This window comes from Propithecus coquereli, unplaced genomic scaffold (genome assembly GCF_000956105.1).
Source record: "Propithecus coquereli isolate 6110/MARCELLA unplaced genomic scaffold, Pcoq_1.0 Scaffold7, whole genome shotgun sequence".
NCBI classification, from domain to species: Eukaryota; Metazoa; Chordata; class Mammalia; order Primates; family Indriidae; genus Propithecus; species Propithecus coquereli.
Genome location: NW_012153062.1, coordinates 24,059,297 through 24,081,523, shown reverse-complemented (window position 1 = coordinate 24,081,523; position 22,227 = coordinate 24,059,297). Strand labels below are relative to the sequence as shown.

The window sequence follows — 22,227 nt, the reverse complement described above, 5'->3', positions numbered from 1 at the left end:
CTCCTTAAAAGTTGATTTATAGCCTTCATATTACTTGCTGTTATGTTAATGCAGAAATATAGAAACTCATTGCAATAATTTAAATGCTTTTGGGAAAACAAATCAAATCAATACATCTTAAAATTCAGGCTATCATAAGTGGCATGTAAAAGTTGACTCTTTAATATCTATTAGTCAAGATGCAAATGGAAGTATTAGTCATAAATATTTACTGAACAAAAAACAACATTCTTCTGATGATTTTTGAAACATTGTTTGTTTACATGGTTTAAACAGATAATTTGGAAACTTTGAGAGATTTCCCTACCATAAGCTTTAATTTTAAGAAAAAATAAACATATTTAGAATGATGATGATGAGGGTTGTAACTGTGCAGGCTGGACACAGTTGCAGGGTAGCATGCATTTCCTGTTTTCTGATTTTTTGGTGATTCTTTTGTGCTCATTTCATTCCTTTCTATCCCTTTCCTTCTCTCCTCCCCACACTTTAACAGATCTTCTAGGCCATTTTTCTTCTTAAAAATAATGCAAAAGGGGCACAATAAATCCACAGTATTTCTTTCCTGTAATGGACTGTTCTCTACAGTAAGGTTTTAGATGTCATTACTGGCCAGCTCAGATGAAAAGAAAAATATGCAGAGAAGTGAGAAGGAAAGTCTAAGAAATCATCTAAGAATTTTAGTTTATTGTATATCATGGTTTTTTTGAGGGGTTTATTGTTTTTTTGTTTCCTTTTAGAGTACAGTTTTTTCTCCTTATCTGTGGGGGATATATTCCAAGACTCCTAGTGGATGCTTGAAACCATAGGTAGTATCGAACTCTATATACACTATTTTTTTCCTATACATACATACCTATAATAAAACAATTTATATGGCACAGTAAGACTGCTGTTGACATTGGGTAACTGAAACTGCAGAGGATGAAACCACAGATAAGGGAGGGACTACAGTACTCAGCATTTTCTAGCCAATAGTGTCTGAGGGGCTTGGGCAGTAGAAAGGTGACGGGAAGTAGAACCACCAATACATATAACTTTAAAAAATGGTTTAAACCATAAAACAAAAATGCCAGTCTATTCGATGTAATACTTACTTTAATCTTCATTATCAGTTCCTTTTCCCAGATTCCCAAATGTCAAAACACTGTTCTAATTTAGTACACATTACATCTTTTACATTCCCTATCCTGTGTTCTCAGTGACATCCAAGTCATTCCCTCTCCTATGCTCCCTTTGAAACAGAACAAACTGATCCCACCTTAAAATATGCTAGAATCCTCAGCAATTTAATATCAGAAGAAAGTTTTACTGAGAATTTTCATCTGAATTTTAAGAATGTAAGAGTGAAGATATACCCAAGTTTATTCCAAGTTCCCGGTCACCTTGGAAAGTAGCCTTGTGCTTTGATCATTCCTTGTGTAGCCAGTCATTTATCTCCCCAACAACTCACCATGATAAAATTCATGACTAACATCATCAACCTATACAGTAAAGATGTTCTTGTGTTACCTTTGACATTGAAACATAGCCCACAAAAAACTAGGATTAATTATGAACTCAAGACCACAGCTGTTCAAAGACAGTAGCGAAAAACTAGTCTATCCTCTATGTAGTAGCCAGAATAATCTCTTCAAAGTTTTCAGTTCATGTCATTTGTCTGCTCAACTCTTTCCAGAGGGAAAATTTCCTATCTCAAAATAACTTCCTCCCCATGACTTGTACTCTTCTCCCTCTGACCTCATCTTGCGCTACTCTTTCACTTGTCCACTCCACTCCCGTCACACTGGCCTCCTTTGCAAATCCTTCTCTCAGCAACTATGCCCCCAACTTGGGGCCTTTGGATTTGTTGGACCCTCTGTTCCGTAGGCTGTTCCTACAGATGATAGAGCGCCCCTCTCCGCACCTCTGCCTCCCTCACTTCATTCAGGTCTTTGTTCAAATGTCCCATTATTAGAGAAGACAGCCCTAAAATACCATCCCTTCCTCAAATCATCACTCTTTTCCCTCACCTGTTTTATTTCCTTCTAGCACTTAGCCCAGATACCTCATAGCTCCCTCCTAGAATAGAAACTCCATATAGACAGGGACTTTGTTATGCTCACACTGAGAACAGATATTTCTCAACAAATATTTATTGACAGAAAAAAAATTCTACTGGGACGAACAACTACATCCTTCCACAGTTCATTCAGAAATTGTGTTTTAGACCTCACCTCGTAACACATGATTTTCTTGTCCTTTCATCAGGACCATTTCATCCTGCCTGCATGATGACAGAATTACATTTCACTGTAGTTATAACATTATTTAGGTTTGGCTACGCACTGTGCCTTTTCCTGATTCACATATAAAAATATAAAATCTCTACTTCCATATACATTCTACAGTATAATTTACATTAAAATACACTATTCTTTTTTTATTTATATTTATAATGTATAAATTATATTAGCTTCACAAATGCACTTGAATTGTTCCACCCTTAGAACATATCGCCAAGATTGTGTCACAATGCATTACGACAACTTAAACTGAAAATAACAGAAAAAAATAAACATATTAAAATAACACTATGCCCTATAACACCAAATTAACTCCCAAGGACACTGTCTCATTATAGCTGGAAATTACAATCTTTTACTTTATCCACTTCACTGCGTACAGTGAATTTTATATAATTCATCTGACTTGTTGATGAACTGCACAAAGCTCAATTAAATGAAACATTATAAAATAAAAAGAAGGAAGATATCATTTTATGCTATCAACCTAAAAGTTATGATTGGCAATGACTGTACTTACTCATTTATCCAGTGCTATGATCTTCAGTAAAAACAATTCAGATTAAATTGTATTAGCTTAGACACTATAAAATATCATTAATTGTATATAACTTTTTAGCCCATAGGTCTATTCTTAACATAATCACAGTTTTTGTTCTAAGTCTAATTGAAAAATGATTAATTCAGTCCCATACAAATATGAGAAATAGTCTTTTATTCTTCCTCTCAGCCCTCATTTCATTTCTATCTAAGATTCTAGTCAAGTCAGGGATCTAAGTGAAATAACCACATTTCAATCTTAGGACTTCACCAGCCTTCTGGTCTAATTACATGAACTGTGTTCTGCAGAATAGCCACCCAAATGGTCCTTGATTTCAAACATACAAACTTAGTTCCATGCCTCTCTTCCTGAGCCATCTCACCGAAGACTCAATTAAGAAAGTCGAGCTTGCTGTAACATCTTTGCTTGGCATCAATATCAATATAATGATCTATGCATTCAGGATCTGGATGATTTTATCTGAAGTTTTCTTAGAAGTTTTTATTCATATAAAAAACTTTGAGAATATTTATGACTCTTTAAATCTGTTTAAAATATTTACAAATTTATTGCATCATTTTCCCAAGGATTAATGTTTACATTTAAAAGACATGAACACCCAACTGTTATGGTTTACTCATCCTTAGGTTTTTGATAACATTACTCTTTTCACATCATTCTGAAAATTTTATATAGTCTTTGTTTTGTTTTACCTATTAATGTCTTCTTTTCCAGTGTGCTTTATAATCCCTGCCTCTGGGCTTCATAACCTCAAAATTTTGTTCTTCTGTGGAAGATGAGTCAGGGAACAAAACTATGAGTTCTTACACAGAACGCAACACATTTTAAAGAAAATTTTCAACCTTATAAAATACTATGCAATACAAGATGTAAGGTGAATAAGAATAAAATAGAGATGTCCGCTGATGTGAAAAGACATCAAAGATACAGTGTTAAGTGAAAAAAAATCAAGTCACAGAATAAAATGTATCATATGTTTCCATCTATATATAAAAATAATGTGTACATGTACATATATAATATATCAATGTATCTATGTCTTCCTCTATCTACCTATACATATAAAATATCTGAAATCATACACAAAAAAAATTGTTATCCACAGTTATCTTTAGGGAAAAAAAGTAGAAATTGGTCAAGGAAGACTTTAAATTTCACTTTATTCTTGTCTGTTTTGTAATGTTTAAACTTTTACACCAATCTTTTGTGAGAAAAAAAGTATTAAAAACCTTAAAAAGTCTGTAACTTTTGATGCACAAATTATACTTATTGGAATCTATTCCAAGAAAATAATTATAAATTTGAAATTACCTTAGGTAATAAGATACTCATAAAAGTACTAATAACAATAGTGAAAATAGGAAAAAAATATAAATGTCCAACAAGGGGCAAATGGTTAAATTATAAGAAAACCACAAAAAGCATAATATACACACATTAAACATGTTCATAAAGATCACATAATAACATAGCAACAAATACCAAAAAGTGATAGTGGTATATTGTTAAGATAAAAAGCAGAATACATTTTGTAAAAATATGACAACATAACTTTGCAAACCCTAAGCTTAGAAATAAAAAGCCTGACCAAATGTTAAAAGTGATTTTTTTGTGCATGATAAACCTACAAGTAATTTTTCAAAACTACTTTTCTTTATTTTCTAAATGTCATTCCATGTGTATTTATTGTTATTAAAAAATTAACGAAAAGATTTTGCACATATATTGGAGCTTAACGAAGATAAACAGTCCCAAATCTTGCCATCTAGTGTTGAACCCACCTTAATAAAAAGACAATAACAAAGTGTTTTGAAATCATAGATGTTACCAAGTCAGGAACATAGATTTCTCAATATATTTGAGAAACATAATAAACTGATACTCTTTTCGTTTCACAAATCCAGAAAAAAAAATTGCTCTTTTCCAGGAAACATGGTCTGAATGCAACATCTCTGCTATCTAACACCTAATTACAGCCTCCATTATGTGCATCCTACTTTACAAAATGATGTTTACTTATGTAAATCCAGGTAAACAATCTAGTTTTCTGGAGTACAAATAAAAAATAAATAAAAATAATGTCAATGTTTCTACTGAAATTTAACACTGCTACTTATTTGATTAGCAGCTTGCTACACTGTGTAAATTTTCTAGATTATACTTTATATGCACCAGAATTTAATAATGAGATCAAAGATTTGAATCATTTTATAAAAGGGTAACAAATATATTTTAACAAGAATCTTGACTCATATATGGCAAAATCCTTTTGAAAATATTAGAAGTCTGTATTACAATTCTAGGGCAGGGCTTGACAAACTTTTTCTGTAATGGCTCAGTTAAAAATTTTTGAGGGTTTTGTGGACCATTTAAAAATACAAAAACCATTCTTAGCTTGCAGGCAAAACAAAACAAAAAAATATATAAAGATAGTGGTGGGCCAGATTTGCCCCACAGGCTAACATTTGTCAAACTCTGTTCTAGAGCTATTCTTGAAAACTTATTCAAAGGTCACATCCCTTGCTAAACCCCAGTCTCTGGAATGTTTTTATCCTCCTGCATCCCACCTTTAAAATTGTATCTAACCTTAAAGTCTCTCAAACCTGTTCTTCATGAAAACCTCCAAGGAAATGGGTCTTCTCTTCCTCTGAAGCCCCGTAGCACTTTGTATGTACCTTCTCTGATTTTACGTATGATACTAACATTTGTCCAGTAGGGTGCCAAGACTTCCTCTTAACATTTTATGAAAGGAACCCTCTCTTACATATTTCTTTTTGACTATGGTGGCTTGCACATATAGTAGAAGGTTAATAACAATAATGGTTGAAATGATAGATAACTATTCAACATCCTCAATTCCTAGAAGTAAGTCCCACTGGTTTGATAATAACTTTTAAGGGCCTAAAAGAAACATAAGCATTAAGAGTATTCATAAGTTTTTAAAACACAGATGGATTTTAGTAATAATAAAATGTGAAAGCAAATTGTGTTCCGAAATCAAGACTACTCAGTGCACTGGCAGCAAGACAGATGAGAGAGAAGAGTAGGCGGACCGTGGAACCTGTTACAGAACACAGGATGCTATGTGAGAGCCAGGTATCTGGCAGGTACAATTGCTGACCGTAGGACACAACCCAAGCCTTTCGCTGCCATCCCGAAATTGAGAAAAGCATCAGACCTTCCACATGTCTCAGGTCCTGAGGCCTGACTGTCCTGACATTCCTCACTCTTCCAATTTCAAATGCAACAACCATACACACTCAGGAGCGCCAGGGACCAGAAAGTATTAATAACTCAGTTTCGGAGAAGAATTCAAAGTGAAGTTCAGGATTTCTTAGAAAATTTTCATATTTTTTATCTATATCTAATTTCTTATTACACAGATACAGTAGGAAATCTTTATAAACTCTGGAACCATTCTACCTGAATTCAAATCCTAGGAAGGCCCCTTATTAACTGTATAATCCTTGGCAATGTACTTGTCCTCCTCAAGCCACAATTTTTTATCTGTAAAAAAGGGATGATGACAATAGGACCTAACTCACTGGGAGATTGGGCTGTTGTCAGGATGCGATGCGATGAGTTATACATGAAAGTGTTTAGAATCATGCCCGGAACATATTAAGCATCTATCAATGTTAGCTACATATATATAAATCCATATATAGCAAAGAACACATGGCATTACTAGTATTAAATAACCTCTAGAAAGCCACACATACCCTTGCCTTCAGACATGCTGTGCTTTATTTGATTCTTGAGATAGAATTACCATAGAAGGAATTTACAGAAAATAGAAAACAGGCTATATAAGAATTATCAGGTAATTTTTAAAATGCAATAGAAGGGAAACAGTAAGCTGAAAATACATGTATGATTATGTGACAAAGAGAGAAACAGAAAAATATTGAATCCCTAAAGCATCATCACAACAGTATTTCCCAAGCTTTGGCAGAATGCAATGACCAAACAGCTTCCATGCAAGCAGACAATGGCGGGTCAACTCAATGGCCATACTTACCACCTTTCTCCATCCCAGGGAAACCTGCCTTTTTGTCCTTCAGCTTAGCAGTGCTTCCTTCACATAGCTTACTTGCATCCTTTTCCTTTTCTTCCTCGGACACATGTTTCCTGGACTTCTCAGATAAACTCCCTGCAATCCCTTGGGTTCCCTTCTCCATTTCTTCCTCAAGAATGTTCTCAGAGCTTTCCTCTATTGGCAGGGGTTTGGTCTCCACATCTGCTTTTGTTACTTCTTGTTCTTCAGTTTCAATTTCTAAGGATTCCTCAGTCGAGAGGTGGGATTTTCCTGGCTCATCATTTTCACTCAGTTCCTGAGCAGATGAACTTCTGGTACTTTCCTCTGCACTGTTTTCAGTGTGGGCTTCCCTGTCTCCTGATGGAGATTCATCCTCACTGACACTAGAATAGGCGTGACTTCTGGATGAGGCTAATGAAGTAGTTTTTATATCTACAAAAAATAAAAATGATGACATCATTGTTGTTTCATAAAGCAATCAGTTTAATTGTAAGAATTATGTTAATAATTAATCATACCAAAATTTTAAAAACATAGCTTAGTATAGATTTGATACCCTTTCCCCATATAGTCTACATAATTGTCATGATAAAGAAAAACCTATATAATCTATGAGTCTACAGAAGTTTCCAACAGGAGAGCACATTTAACTGAAAACCAACCCTGTTGTTTTTGTTTTTTGAAAGCCATTTTATTGGAAAACCTTTGTAAATATCTACTTTGTTATAGAAAAAAACTGAATAATCCTTTGTACAGCAAGAGCACTTATTCCCTTGTATAGCCACAGTATTTTATGTGCATGAAACAAATTTTTATCTACTGTAACATCCTCATTCCCATTAATAGTATACCCTGACATCTGAGTATAGTAAGATCTATGCATTTGCACAGTACCTAGACACATAATAAATATTTTTAGGTGATGCTTGTGTATGTGTGTTTGTGTGTGTAGAAGGAACTTTTGTCTTGTTTCAAGTTCCTCAGAAGCAGACACTGAGGTAAAGATTCATGTACCAGTGATGTATTAAGGATGTGCTCCAGGAGAATCTCTTAAGGGAGTTGGGGAAGCAAGGCAAGGAAGGGATGAAATCAATCAAGGAAGCTATTTCAAGCAACATCTCAACCTCAACCTGATCGCACAGGGGCCTCTGAAGTGTAACTGATATTAGAAGGCTATCATTTATATTAGGAAGGAGCTGAGCTTTCGAACTTTGGATCAGTCAGACATTGGCTACGGGAAACCATAGTAGGACATCAACTCCCTGGCATTTCCAGGCTCTTTGTGCCTGAGGGTAAAGCACCTCCGGTAGCTCAGGGCAGCTCTCTGAAAAGGGCAGAGGGTGCAGAAGCTGGGAGTTGGGCACACAGAGTCGGCAAAAGATTCTAGGAGATCTAGGCAGTATCCTGTCAGGGTGCTACAGATATGCAGTCTACAGACTTACAGTAGCCCAGAATGGTGTATGTACTACCCAAAAATCTTTTAACAAACTCCAAGAAAGTAACATATGCACTGGCTAGAGAGCAAGATGCACAGCATAAAAGTCACTGCATACACTGTTGTGAGCCAGAGAAAAATACAAGCTCGCTTTTGCTTTTTTAACCGATAGATCTGTGTTTATAATTGTTTTTTATAGAATATATTTTCAAATAAAATATCATACATTTAAATGCTGCCTGGATTTCTTGTTTTCTCTGTACTCCTCACTCTTCTTTCTGTTTCTTTCATTTCTGTGTGGCAGCTACACAGATGGCTGTAGCAGCTAATGCAGAGTTACAGGGAAGAAACACCTGTCTTTACCCTTATCCTCTTCTCTCCATCCCTCCAGCCCCACCAGCTCTCCATGACAGGCCTTGGCATTTTAAGCATAGTCTCAGAGATGTTATTAGAGTTGCTACAAAAATTCGAGAGATGCTACACAGCAGTAAAACACAAACTCAAAAAAAGCCTTTAAACAACAGAACTCCTTAAGTTCAATTCCATTTGTTCTTATCTCCTGTTACGTTGACAAACACCAGATGACCACTATTTTTCAAAGAAATCACATACTCTAGCTGCTCATTCTTCATTCTCTATTTTGTAAAATCTGGATATGCTGTCTCTCTGTAGGGAACAGCAGATCAAGGAGAATTATCCCACATCTTATCTGTATCAATTCAGAAACTTTAGGGCCTATGAGCTCCCCCAACCTTAAGCATCTTATGCTTTTTTTAAAAAAAAAGCAACATAAGTGGTTTATTCAATGGTTTTCATTATTTGTGGTTTAATCAACAGTTTTCATTAATTGCACGGTTAGCTAGGACACAATGTTATACTTGTTCTGAGCTTCCAAAAATACACCTGTCATCTGAATATGAACACGATGACTCCCACTTTTGAGTCTGACAGTTTTTCACATAATAAAAAAAAAATGAGTGCTCCTCTATCTTTCTTTACTAGCTTCCATTAATTGTATTATTTTATTTCAAAGGGCTGAAACACACTCTGGTTCAATTTTTGAGTCAGTCCTTCGGAGAAGAAAGATCAGGAGAATGAATGGCCTCGAAGTGGCAAGGGCACCTGACCTCCATATAAATTCATTTCAGTTTTCAAATTTCTCTCTAACCTCATGATATAATTCAGTTTCACCCTCATTTCTTACTCTCATTCTCATACAGACACTGAGGCAAGACTTTGCCTACAAAAAAGCACCAAAAGCTTCAGGGCCATCTAATAAGATTTTCGAAACTAATTTTATTTATTCTTCTAGAAACAAAGCACATGTTTATATAAAGTACCTTTGAGAGCACATATATAAATCTGTTTTGTCATTAGGAGGGGAAAATTATCTTTAAAGCATGCTGGTAAACAACTCTGCTTCCTACCCAATTCTGTTTGTCCCTCCAGTGTTCCCTCCTGGTACTGACACTTAAAGGAACTGCTGTGGGTCTTATTGGCAAAGATAAGATCTGCTCTATTGCCAGAGGCCTTGGCCAAAGCCAGAAGGTTTGGTGCCATTGTTCCATGTCCTAAGCAGGACCTCTGACTTTTCTCTCCCCGCATTCAATCAGTCCCCAGATCCTTCTTTCCTTTTCATGTCATTGGTAACTATTCATTGATAACTCTTCCTCCTTTTGCATCACTACAATTAAAATTTTATTTCATACAACATAACATTGAAAGCAAATAATGTATTCTTCTGTAAGACAAACCTAGGCGTCTCAATCACAACCTAGCTACTTATAAGCTTTGACTTTGGTTACGCTAGTTAACTTCTCTAAGCCTTTGTTTTCTTGGCTATAAAATGGAGATAATTTTATTTGCTTTCCATAAGTCTGTGTAGAAATTACATGAGAAAAATTTTAACCTTATCAAATGGAATAATCATTTCTTTATAAATTAGTCTTTTTTTCTCTATGATATCATACATGAGGTATAGGCTAACAAATTTCTTTCTTGTAATTTCGTTCTTGTGTTATTAAGAGTGGTATCACGGCTGCCATTGAGAAAAAAAACAGGACTTGATCATGATTATGCACCTACTGTATAACAAACAATTAGGTAAGCACTTTGCAAACATCTCATTTAATCTTACAGAGTAGTTATTATCTTCTTTTCCTAGATCCAGAAAGTAAGGTCCAAAGAGGTTAAATAATACTCCATGTCCATTAGCTATAAAAGTAGCAAGTTTTCTAAAACACTTATTTTGTAATGATAAACCAAGATCCTTCTACTTGCTAAAAGGCCTTCAAACAGGAAGCATGGACTCACCATTGCCCCCTCTTAGCTAGCTTTCTACTGCTATCACTCGAGGATAACAAATGGGAAATAGTTCTCTGCCCAAGATCAAAACTCTCCTCAAGATCAAAATACATAATTTGTCCTCCCTTTTATATCTCTAGTGGTCATTCTTCATTTTGTCCACCACTCTAGAGTCCACAGCCCATTTAGAACACGCTGAGGCATGCAATGTGAATACAAAGCAAACAATAGCAGTTAAAACCTCCCCTAGTTTATATATTAATATAACATTGACGATGACGCTATTCGTACGAACATATACATGCCTTTCAGTTACTTAAGAAATATTTATGGAACACTGTGTGGGCATTCATAAAGACGGATGTGTGTGTGTATGCTTGTATGCCAGTGATCCCCACTGTCATACTGCCTGATTGTCGGTTTGATATATGCCTGACCAAGGGCTTCAGTCACACACATAACCACAGTAAACGCCAGCCCAGCAAATTCAGGATGAACCCTGCTCTCCCTCCTCGCAGCTGAAGTTCTGAATTGTCCTCCACCTTCGTAACCACTTACATAGATTCATTTGTCCGCTAAATGCATATTGAGAACCTCCTATGTGCCAGGCAAGGTACTACAAGAAAAAGGAAGCTCAGGTCCCTGCTTCCATGTAGATTACACACTCTCAAAAGAGAGTAACTAGTTATACGCCTCCTTTTGCATGAGGACAATAGATCATCTGCACTTGTTCATTAAAGTGTGTGTTCATTTTCCTAACAGTGACTGGATCATTCTCTCAGGAGCTGTTGCCACTCTCATTGCAACAAGCAGCCACATTGTCCGTTTTAAACCAGTGACAAGTTCTGACCTTAGTTTTCAATCATTTTTTCACCCCTTAGCATGGAGCATGGTTTTACTACAGTTTAAATTTACCATTTCCTCAATTAGTGTCCTGATTGTATCTACTTTGTTTTTGATTTATTATCTGGAAGCAAATACAGATACCTCAATTTAAGTGCACAAACTAAAATGGTAAATTCAATTAAAAGTTTAGATCACCCCAACATACCATGGATTTCAACCCAATGGATCCAGTACACTTCTAAACTCTAATACTAATCAAATGTTTCTTTCTTATTCCTTAGTCCAAGGGCTCACAGCAAAATCTGCATAAATGCTGTTCCTATTTTCTTCAAATTAACCAAGACACATGAAATTTATATATCCTACTATTACGTGTATTAATAGGTCTGTCTTGATTATACTCATGAGTTCATAAAAATCTGTTTATATTTTATATCAGACACTGTAGCTCAGTCAAATCTTTCATGTACAATAACTAATTAGACAAGTGCTTTATACTCAATAAATATTGTAGAATGAATGTGTGCTTAATGAAAATAAAAGTATAAATCATTAAATTCCAGCTATAAACATTAACTAGATTTTTGTCTTAAGAGAGTATATGCCCTCATACTGATAATTATTATCATGAATTAAAATGCCTCATTTGTTGATGACACAAATATGTTACTTTGTAAGAATACATATCTACAGGTAAATGCAGATATAGCAGAAAAATAAGACACTAATAAAGCTTAAAATTTCCTCCATATTTACCTTTCATCTCACTTTCTAAACATTAAAAGAAAGAGTTAAAATATTGAGAATGTAATCAAATCATGTGTCACTTTGTGCTGCATGCAGCTTTTTACATTTACCCATTAATCTAGTCAATCAGCCCATTATTCACAAGACTTTACTGAGTGCCTAGGTCATGACTTTGTTATGCACAAGGTAGGTTCAAAACTATAGAGAAATATCTCACATAAAAGTATTTCATGTGAACTCGATGGTGCTGCATTTAATTATACAGCTGAAAGTTGTGACTTCTTACTTCAACAATGAAAAAGTGACTATGGATTGAGGAATTCTTACCATTAAGAAAATTAAAGTTTGACTAGCCATGCAAAAAATTCACATATAATCTCTAACCAGAAGCTGCCTATAATCTTCCCATAGTCCTCTCTGATCCAAGAGGCAGGCAAGTTACACTGAAGTCCAAGGGTGTGGCTTCAAAGCACATGATAATCTCAACACAGGAGGAGAAGGCTTCGCCCATATGCTTTTCTTCAAGCCCTCAGTCAGGCCAAAAAATAATGAGATTCTTTAAGTCAGTAAGTCAAGTAAATAGAATATTATTGTGACTCTGGGATTTTAAGTCTATAAGCCTACTTTTTCAACAGGCTGGAAAATAACACAAATGAAATCATTATCTTTCTTATTAGAAAAAAATTGCTTCAAGTCTTGCTTTCTTTTCTTTATATTCTGAGAAACATTTTTTCTCTATCTCTACCTCTACTCTTTCTCATCAGGAGCTAATTAGTCTTTTTTCATTATTAATTGATATTTAAATTTATAATTGACAAATAATCATTGTACATATTTATGGAATACAGTACGATGTTTCAATGTATGTATGCATTTTATAATGATCAAATTAGGGTAATTACCATATCCATCACTTTATGCATACATCATTTCTTTTTGTTGATACATTCAAAATCTTCTCCTCTCACTGTCTTGATATACATCCTACGTTATTATTTGCTACAGACACCCAGCTGTGTACTAGAACACCAGAACTTATTCTACTATCTAACTGTAACTTTGTACCCGTTGACCTCTTACTCATGCACACTATCATCCAAACTGTCCATGAAAGTACATTCTCAGCGACATGATACTTTTCCCCTCAATCTTATAACATTCATCTATGACAATATATTTTCAACTGGTGAATTAGTGCCTGGGGTTGCCAACACAAATGCAGAGAAAAGGAAGCTGTCGTTCTTTTTAAATGATAGGAACTCTCACACATCATTCCTAAACCAGGGTCCTCTCTTAGTCAGTTTTCAGCTGGTAGCACTCTATCACTCACTGGCTGCTCAGCGCAGTGTATTCATCAAGGCGGGCCAACGCAATTGTTAGCTGGCAGTTTAAATGGGGCCGACTTGTCACAAGAGTGACAGCCTGGGCAATTGTTTGCCCTCTGGGAACAGGTGCAGGCAGGTTCAAATGAAACACATCCAAATACTAACAGCAAGATTCTTAATCATGTCAATAAAAAGGATGTACTGGTGTCTGGGATTCAGTGGTCACAATATGCCTTTTACGCTTTTGAAAATGAAATGCTGCCTGGCTTTTCAACAGAGTGTTCCAAGGAATCTATCATGTCATTATCATTTTTAATACACGATACTTGTCTACTGGGTGAAATTTCTAATTCTGATACTCCACATGCAAAAAGCATGTTTTTGAATAACACAAGGGCAGGTTATCAAAAAAAAAAAAAAAGAATGGAAAATAAGAGAGGCTGGATGTGGAGGAAAGAAACAGTAATAAGCAACGAGATTTTATTTCAGAATAATGGCACTGTTTTAACATAAATACGACGGATGCGAAAGAGCCCTTAAAAAGGATAGCTTTATAACATCATTATTGAAACATCAAAAGAAAATAGCTGGCTAGGTTAATTTTTGCCTCTTAAATTTCCCAACAGTTGTGGACTAACTACATGTTCTTATAACTTTCATTGCATATCTATTTTAAGTATATATATTCTGTATCTATACAATGCTAACTATATAATTTTTTCTATAAAAATTTCAATAATAATCATATAGCCTAAATCTTAACTAGATATCATGGCACTAACCAAAGCACCTTAGTATTTTTGGTGTTGACATCCAAGCATAATAATTGCTTAATATTTACAATATATCTTTTAGGAAATCAGCTCTGCGAGAAATAAAAAAAACAATATACAGTCCTAGCTTTCAGAGTGTAATTAATTTGTGTGTTATTAACTTGTGTCATTAATTTGAGGGGGAAAATTTAACACACATAAACAATGAGTGAAAAATAAACTATTGAATGATAGGTTTTCATAAAATAAAGAGCTCAGTGATGGCTGCTGAGGTAGGAGACAGTCATGGGAGAAGAGGAAGATGAGCTGGAACTAAGTAAAAGGCCTGGGAATTGGTAGGGAAGTCCATCCAGGGAGGAGAAAGGTAAATTGGGGTAAAATTAGAAACTTTCCCCTTTAATTTTCTTCTTTTTAAAAACAAGATAAGAATTTAATCCTGGGCTTCTGGACAGCCAAAGTAAAGAGTAAAGCACAATGTGAAAAGTTAGAATGAGATTAACTACTGGCACATTTGAAAATAAGATTTGCCATCATTTTTATTACAGTTGAAAGAACTACTCAAGAGTAATGGTCAGGCAGTGAAAATTTTTAAAGTCTTAAATCAGGCCTTTTCTATATTTTTTCTTAATACTTACATTTTGTGTTTCTTAGATTAGACATGTCTAATATATAAGCTCTTTTCTCAGAGCATCATGGTCCCTTCTCTGGCTAGTAAACTTATCTCTTCTTTTCCTCTAAATAATTTCTGTTCTTTATCTTTTGGCCTCGTATATGCGTGCATGAAATTTTAGAATAGGCTTGCTTGAATTCTTTTTGAAGAGAGTGGAACCATAAACTAAATAGTTGCTCTTATGATTACCTGATTACTTAATTTACTCTTATTTTATATTATACTAATGATAAACATCTTGAATTTGAAATTTTGAAATTTCATGCTCCAAAATATTTGAGAGGTGAAAACAGTGGCAAAAACAGCAACTCAAAAGGTCATCATAATGTAACCGATCTTGTTTTCTAGTTAAAAGCAAATTGTGAAGACATACACCTACGTAAATATAAGAGAGGGTTTTTGTTATTATAGATAAATGCCCAAGATGCACCAAGGTAAATCTTTGATTACATAAGAACCACACAGCCATGGCCAAACCCTCTTACAGGGTAAAGCAGAAAGTGGGTTCCTTCTTTCACTGGGACAGAATTTAGGTGAATTAAGGTCTTTAAAATGTCTTAAAAATTTAAAGTACGCCTCAGATAATAAGGGTTTCTTTCTCTACTTGAAAAGCTCTGTATTTTCCCTGTGAACATATACAAGTCATTGTAGAGTCAAAGATTACGAGGAAGCAAGTCACTTTTCTATAAAACTAATATGCCAGCATCTTATGTTCAAGGTAAGTAAAAAAAAAAAAAAAAAAACACAAATCTCAACTTTTCCTTTATTGAGTAAGAATTACTTTTTATTTTTCCAAAGCCACAAAAAGGTGTGTGTGTGTGTGTGTGTGTGTGTGTGTATGTAAAAGGAGATAGTTTGGGTAACTTTCTAACTAAACAGAAGATGAGTTACTACAAGCTTTATCTGACACCTTACTTAACAATCTCAGCAAACTAAGAAAAGAGAAAGGATTAAAGAATAACTCTGTAACTTGGATATCTATGGAAGGCTGATTGACTGTCATCCCCTGGTTAGGGAACCATGCTCTAAACATTCCCTTAAAAGAGGATTATCTCACTAATTAGGAAACAGAGACATGTGGTAAGCACACTCACTAAACAGTCTATGTCATACGATAAGCTACACAACTCGCCTTGTTTATCCTCTTCTGAGTCACTCTCCGAGCACCCATCATCCTCATCTTTCACATTGTCATGGGCATCTGGTGCCTTCTGTGATGAGCTTTCACTCTCCTTTTCAGGGTCTAAATTATCTTTTTCATCATCTGAGGGTGACTTTGATATTCCATTCATTTGATCATCAGCCTGTCCTTCTTCATTAGCTTTCCCATAGTGTTTCTCCTCATCTACTTCAAAATCTTCTTCATATTCTGAAAAAAGAAAACCTCCACTATAAGAATGAAAATAGAATCCCCAATATTTAACCTATTTCACTTTAATGAGGACTTTGACTCCATTATCCTCTCTTTTCTGAGATTCTCTTTGCTTTTTCTTTTTCACCCAATTAGTGAACACAGAAAACTAATAGCAAATGATCAAAGATTGCCATCAGTTACATATACAAGAGCATAAAAGAAATGAAGCTCCAAACGACAAGGCTGAAACCTAATAAAAGTTCATTTACAAATGGACATCATCATCCACAATGACCAAAATGGAAAAAGAAAAACTTGATATAAAACAATAAATTAGAAATAAATTAAAAATTAAGAGAACAGGATTATAATAATGAAAGTTAATTTGAAGACCTAGTGAGGTCATATTTCATATGAAAAATGTTCAAAATATTTGGATATCAAGTTAATGAATAGTGAAGTGGAAAAATTCAATTAATCAAGTCCAAAGGCCCTGAGAAGTAACACTGTGAATAACACATTCTTTGAGAACCAAATGGACATTGAGAAAAGGCATTATGAAGGATTCTATACCTAGGCCAGAACTGAAATCATATGCATTATTCATTCCTACAATAAATGAAATGATTACATTCCAAGGATAAAAATTCATATAAAATAGAATATTCCTGTCACGGCCACAAATTTGCTTCATTCCCTACAGAGGTGCAGCAAATCTGTAGCAGGCAAAGGAAATTGTCACATCAGACAAACCCCAGCTGGCCCTTGTGGTTATAATTTTTCACCTTTCATATTTAATTGTTCCCCTTTCTCTTCCACCAAAAACTAAAAATCTTGAAGTGACAACATGCCACAGATAGCGAGCAAAAGGATCTCATGCAGAACCAATTAAGCAAATAAACAATTATCCTTAAAATAAAAATTACAGGGAAAATAACAGTTTCCCAATTTTGTGTGTTTTAGTTATTTAATATTCTGGCTTCTCTTCCAGTGGTGGGGGCCTCTCCAGTAATTTACTTAAGAGTTGTCCGTGCTGCTGCAATGAAAGAAACTTAATTTAGAAATGTATGCTCTATGCATATGAAGAAAGCTCTGTAAATGCAGAGAATGAATGAGGGAGATGTAAGAGTAAAAGTGAAATCAAAAACTGTAATGAAGAAAGTCAAAGAGAATTAATCACAAAAACGTTTCACAAGAGATTTAATGCACTTAAACAAGAAATGTAAATATCAGTAAAATAAAATTATAAAATAAGCCAGCAGAGGAAGAATTCATTTTATATTGCATGACAGAAGCAGGAAATACTAACAAAAACAAACATATTTGATTCAAGTATTGCTGGCCAAGTTATAGGATAATTCCTCGCTTGGCCCAGTTAGCTATCAATCGATAAGCCTTTATTGAGAGCCTTCTCTGCAGAAGAGGATAAAATTGCAAGATAAAAGACATCACAATAAGACAACACCTGCCATCACGGAATTTCCAGTTTCTGTTGAGGAAATAAGATGTAGGTGCACAAGAGATACTGTACTGATGTTATAGTAGTTTTTATACATGGCCCTCAATGATGTTAATTTCAACACTGCTGGGCTCGATCGCTATGGATTTTTATATAGGACTCACGATTAATTGTGGGAAGTAGTGTCAAGTAAGTGGAATGGAATCAAAGGAGGATGGAAAGTCATTTTAAGGGTTCAGGGAAGACTTCATAAGGAGGAGTGAGGTTAGCTCCAAAATACACACACATACACACGCACACACACACACACACACACACACACACATAATTTTACAGGTATTTGCTACTGGTTACAAGATGAGCACAGGGCCAGACAGAATATGAGTGCATTGCTGCGATTCCTTCTATAGTATTACATAGTAGTGAAATGTGAGGGTTTTGGAGTCAGCCAGTCATGCGCCCAAGACCTAGTTAAAACGCATACTAGCTATGTGACCTTGGGCAGTGTGTTTACCATCTTTAAGCTTAAATTTCTTCATCCATAACATGTATAGTACAAAGCTGTGGTGGATATTAAAAGCAAAAATTGACGGAGCACGCTTAGCACAGTGCCATGAACAGCAAGTGCCTAATAAATATCAGGGATTAGTAGTAATAGTGGTTGAGGTCGGGTAGTGGAGGGAGTTGGTCATAGAACAGGATTAATCACACATAATGTGTGCTCCATTGACAGCAATACACTTTAATGGAGGCACCTGATTAAACCTGGAGCAATACAAGTGTCCACAATTAGGACACAATTACAGTTAAATAATTGAAGCGAGCACAGAATTGAAGGAACATGTAGTGAACCACTAGAACAGTGCTTGCATCCATTTTGCAGGAGCTCCTATGTTTTCTTTCAAATATGGAATTCAAGGCTCCCCTGACTGTTCTACCCCTACTATCATCATATCTCAACATCAGCCTTCTGTTGACCACGAGCCTTCCATTAGCATCACAGCCCAAAGCACATCACCTTTGTGTCACGGACTCATGTTTTCAATATGAATGAACTTAAAAATTACATGAAATAAAAATTACAAATAAAAAAGTGGCATGCTTTCTGAAATCTTTTTCATAATTTCTTCTGTTCACCCCCCATCCCGTTTGCCTTCTTCTAGGGAATTTAATTAGCCTGTTGTTTACCAACTCCACTAATGAGGATGTGAGTCAACGCCAGGTCAAAATCAATCCAGCTACAGCCTTCCCTCGCTGACCTCAGCTCAAGCTTCTTGCTGCCCTTACTGATAGCTGATAGCAGTTATTCTGCGGAGCTAAAGCCTTGCCGCTGCTTTTTATTAATGGAAGTGGACATTTAAAGTCCATTAACTAGCCAACAGAGAAGAAAGACCACAGGAAAAGCTTTATCATAGCTATAAAGTATGTCACGCATAACACTAGCCATGTTGGTTTAAGGAAAAAAAGAGAAGAAAATGAAAAGCTTCTATTAAACCTAACTTTAATAAAACTTCATGTCTTAAAAGGTAAAACACAGGAAAATACATCCCATTTGTCAATCTCTCTCTGATTGCTGTTGCGATAGATATTTTTTAATTCTCAGTCCAAAATAAGAATAAAGACTAGAAGGGATCTTGGAGAGATGCAAACTGGGTAAAAGTGTTATGAGTGAAATCTTTTTAAAGATGGACATATTATTTCAGTAATAAACAAACATAAAGTCCAGTGCTTTAGCAGGTGCTACAATTATTCTTTTCCTGAAACCCTTAAGTAGCAACAATATGAGATGAAGAAGAAGATACCTAGGAGTTGCCCCTTTCCTGAAGCCAGCTCTTCCACTGGTCACCCCAACTCATGGCTACCATTCCTCTAATCCAGGCTTTGTCTCCTGGGAATAAGGACACTCAGGCAGCTCTCTCTCTCCGATGCTTTGGATACCTCACCCACAACCATGTAGCATCTAGGATACCTTGTACAGAATAGAAGGTTGTACAGTGCTTGAAATTCTGAGCTGGAAATTAGACAAGCTTGGGTATAAATTGTAGTTCTTCTACTTTCTTTTTTTATTACTTCTAAATATTATGGGGGTACCAATGTTTTTGGTTACATGGATCACTTCTGTAATCTTGAGTCAGGGCTATAAGTGTACTCATCACCCAAATAGTGTTCATTGTACCACTTAGGTAGGTTTTCACCAATCCCCTTTTCCCCCCTCCCCTGTGCTTGATTTCCACTGAGTTTTACTTCCCTCTGTGCACACGTGTGCTCATCGGTTAGTTCCAATTTAATAGCACATATATGTGGTGTTTGTTTTTCCATTCTTTAGATGCTTCACTTAAGATAATGGTCTCCAATTCCATCCAAATTGTTGCAAAAGGTATTAATTCATCATCATTTTTTATGGCTGAGTAGTCTTGCATGGTATACATATACCACATTTTGTTAATCCACACATGAATTGATGGGCACTTGGGTTGATTCCACATCTTTGCCATTGTGAATTGTGCTTCAGTAAACATTAGAGTGCAGGTGTCTGTTTGACAAAATAACTTCTTTTCCTTTGGATAAATACCCAGTAGTGAGATTGCTGGATTGAATAGTAAGTCTACTTCTAGTTCTTTGAAAAATCTCCAGTGTTTTCCATAGAGTTTGGACTAATTTGCAGTCCCACCAACAATGTATAACTGTTCCTTTCTCTCTGCATCCACACCAGCATCTATTGTTTTTTGACTTTTTAATAAAAGCCATTCTAACTGGGATAAGGTGATATGTCACTGTAGTTTTAATTTGCATTTCCCTGATGATTAGTGAAATTGAGCATTTTTTTAGTTTCCTTCAAGAACTTTTCCTTTGTATTCACAACTTGACTCTTTGGCACAAGAGGCCTAGCTTTTGGCCTGTCTTGGCTTTACATATGCCTTCCTCACTAAGTTTTATCATTTCTATCTTTTGATTTAAAGTGATTTAAAGTGCGACTCTTCCTTTCATTTGAATGCTTACAAGCCATTGTAGGATTATTGATCAGCCTAATTTTCATATTTTTGTGTCTCAGGAAATAGGGAGGCCCAAGGAGAGGAAGAGAGATGAAGGAACAGCTGGTTGGTGGAGCAGTCAGAACATACACAACACTAAGTTGGCCATCTTATATGGGTGCAGTTCGTGGCACCTCGAAACAATTACAATAGTATCATCATAGATCACTGATCACAGATCAACATAACAGACATAATAATAATAATAAAGTCAAAATGTATGTGACACAGACACAAAGTGAGCACATGCTTTGGAAAAATGGCACCGACAGACTAGCTCAGTGCAGGGCTGCAACAATCCCTCAATTTGTAAAAAGCATGGTATCTGCAAAGTACGGTAGAGTGAAGCATAGTAAAACGAGATATGCCTGTGTGTGTGTGTGTGTGTGTGTGTGTGTGTGTGTGTGTGTGTGGAGAGGCAGAGAGAGAGGAAGAGAGAAGACAGGAGAGAGAAGAAAATAAAGAAGAAAGCCAAAAAATACAGACAGATAGGCTCCAGGACTTTAAGCCTGTGTCAACTGCTCTAAGTTATGGAATATGCTATCACCATATAATCATATAGGTTGTATCTACCTGATGGCAAAGCAATTCATCAATGTCACCAAAGCAAGTACCTCCAAAAACTAAAAAGATAGGCAAAATTCTATGCGGTCAAAATGTTCTCTGCAGGAGAAGTCAACAGAGCTCACACAGACATCAACTCCCCTTCCCCTCCCTCGTTCCCACAACAAGAACCTTCAACCCTTCTGGGGTTAGGTCTACCCTCCTCTAAAGTAGGTGACACAGGACTCCGTGCACAACAGCAGAGGAAGATGATCAGGGATTCCTAACACGCCACAGAGTTGCCTAAAGCCCACAACTGAGTAACAACATTTAAGAGCTATTTTTGCAAATTTTGATAACCACATTTAAAGACTTAAAACAACAGCAGCAACAATCAAAGAACCCTGTTATTGATTACCATATTTTAAAGTATTTTCCTGGTCATCTTCCCAAACATCTTGACCTGGTTTTCCTTTACGTTCCATTTCTTCCATAGCAGTTCTCACTTCTCTGACCCCAGTGTTTATTTCTTGAGCTGAAAAAATGTCTGAGACAGAGGTTTTGTCCCCCTTCATCTCATTTCTTCTTGGTGTCATGTACTCTCCGTCTTTCCTCACTTTCCCCTCACCCTTCCTCAGTTCCACTCTCTTCTCAGTGCTCTTTTCTTTCCGAGGTTTTGGTAAAGATGTTTTTTTATCAAGGCCCATTGCAATAATGCACCTATGAAAAATATTAACATAAAATGTTTATTAACCCTTATATATAGCACAGTGGAACCTCCAAGCTTTTTAAATCACTTATTTCTTATTCTAGTAAGAGATGACACAAAAAATATTTTATTATAGTACACATAGGT

At 35.7% G+C, this 22,227-nt stretch overlaps 1 protein-coding gene across 1 annotated transcript in view; it reads right to left on the bottom strand.

Annotated features, from left to right (window-relative positions):
- The window catches only part of ERICH3 (glutamate-rich 3), a 132,593-nt gene that overhangs the window by 11,031 nt on the left and 99,335 nt on the right, over positions 1 to 22,227 (bottom strand). The window contains exons 10-12 of the mRNA XM_012661042.1: positions 21,790 to 22,091; positions 16,116 to 16,352; positions 6,857 to 7,315 (exon numbers count right to left, since the gene is read on the bottom strand). Of these exons, the coding sequence (XP_012516496.1) occupies positions 6,857 to 7,315; positions 16,116 to 16,352; positions 21,790 to 22,091 (998 nt within the window). The remainder of the gene's footprint in view (positions 1 to 6,856; positions 7,316 to 16,115; positions 16,353 to 21,789; positions 22,092 to 22,227) is intronic.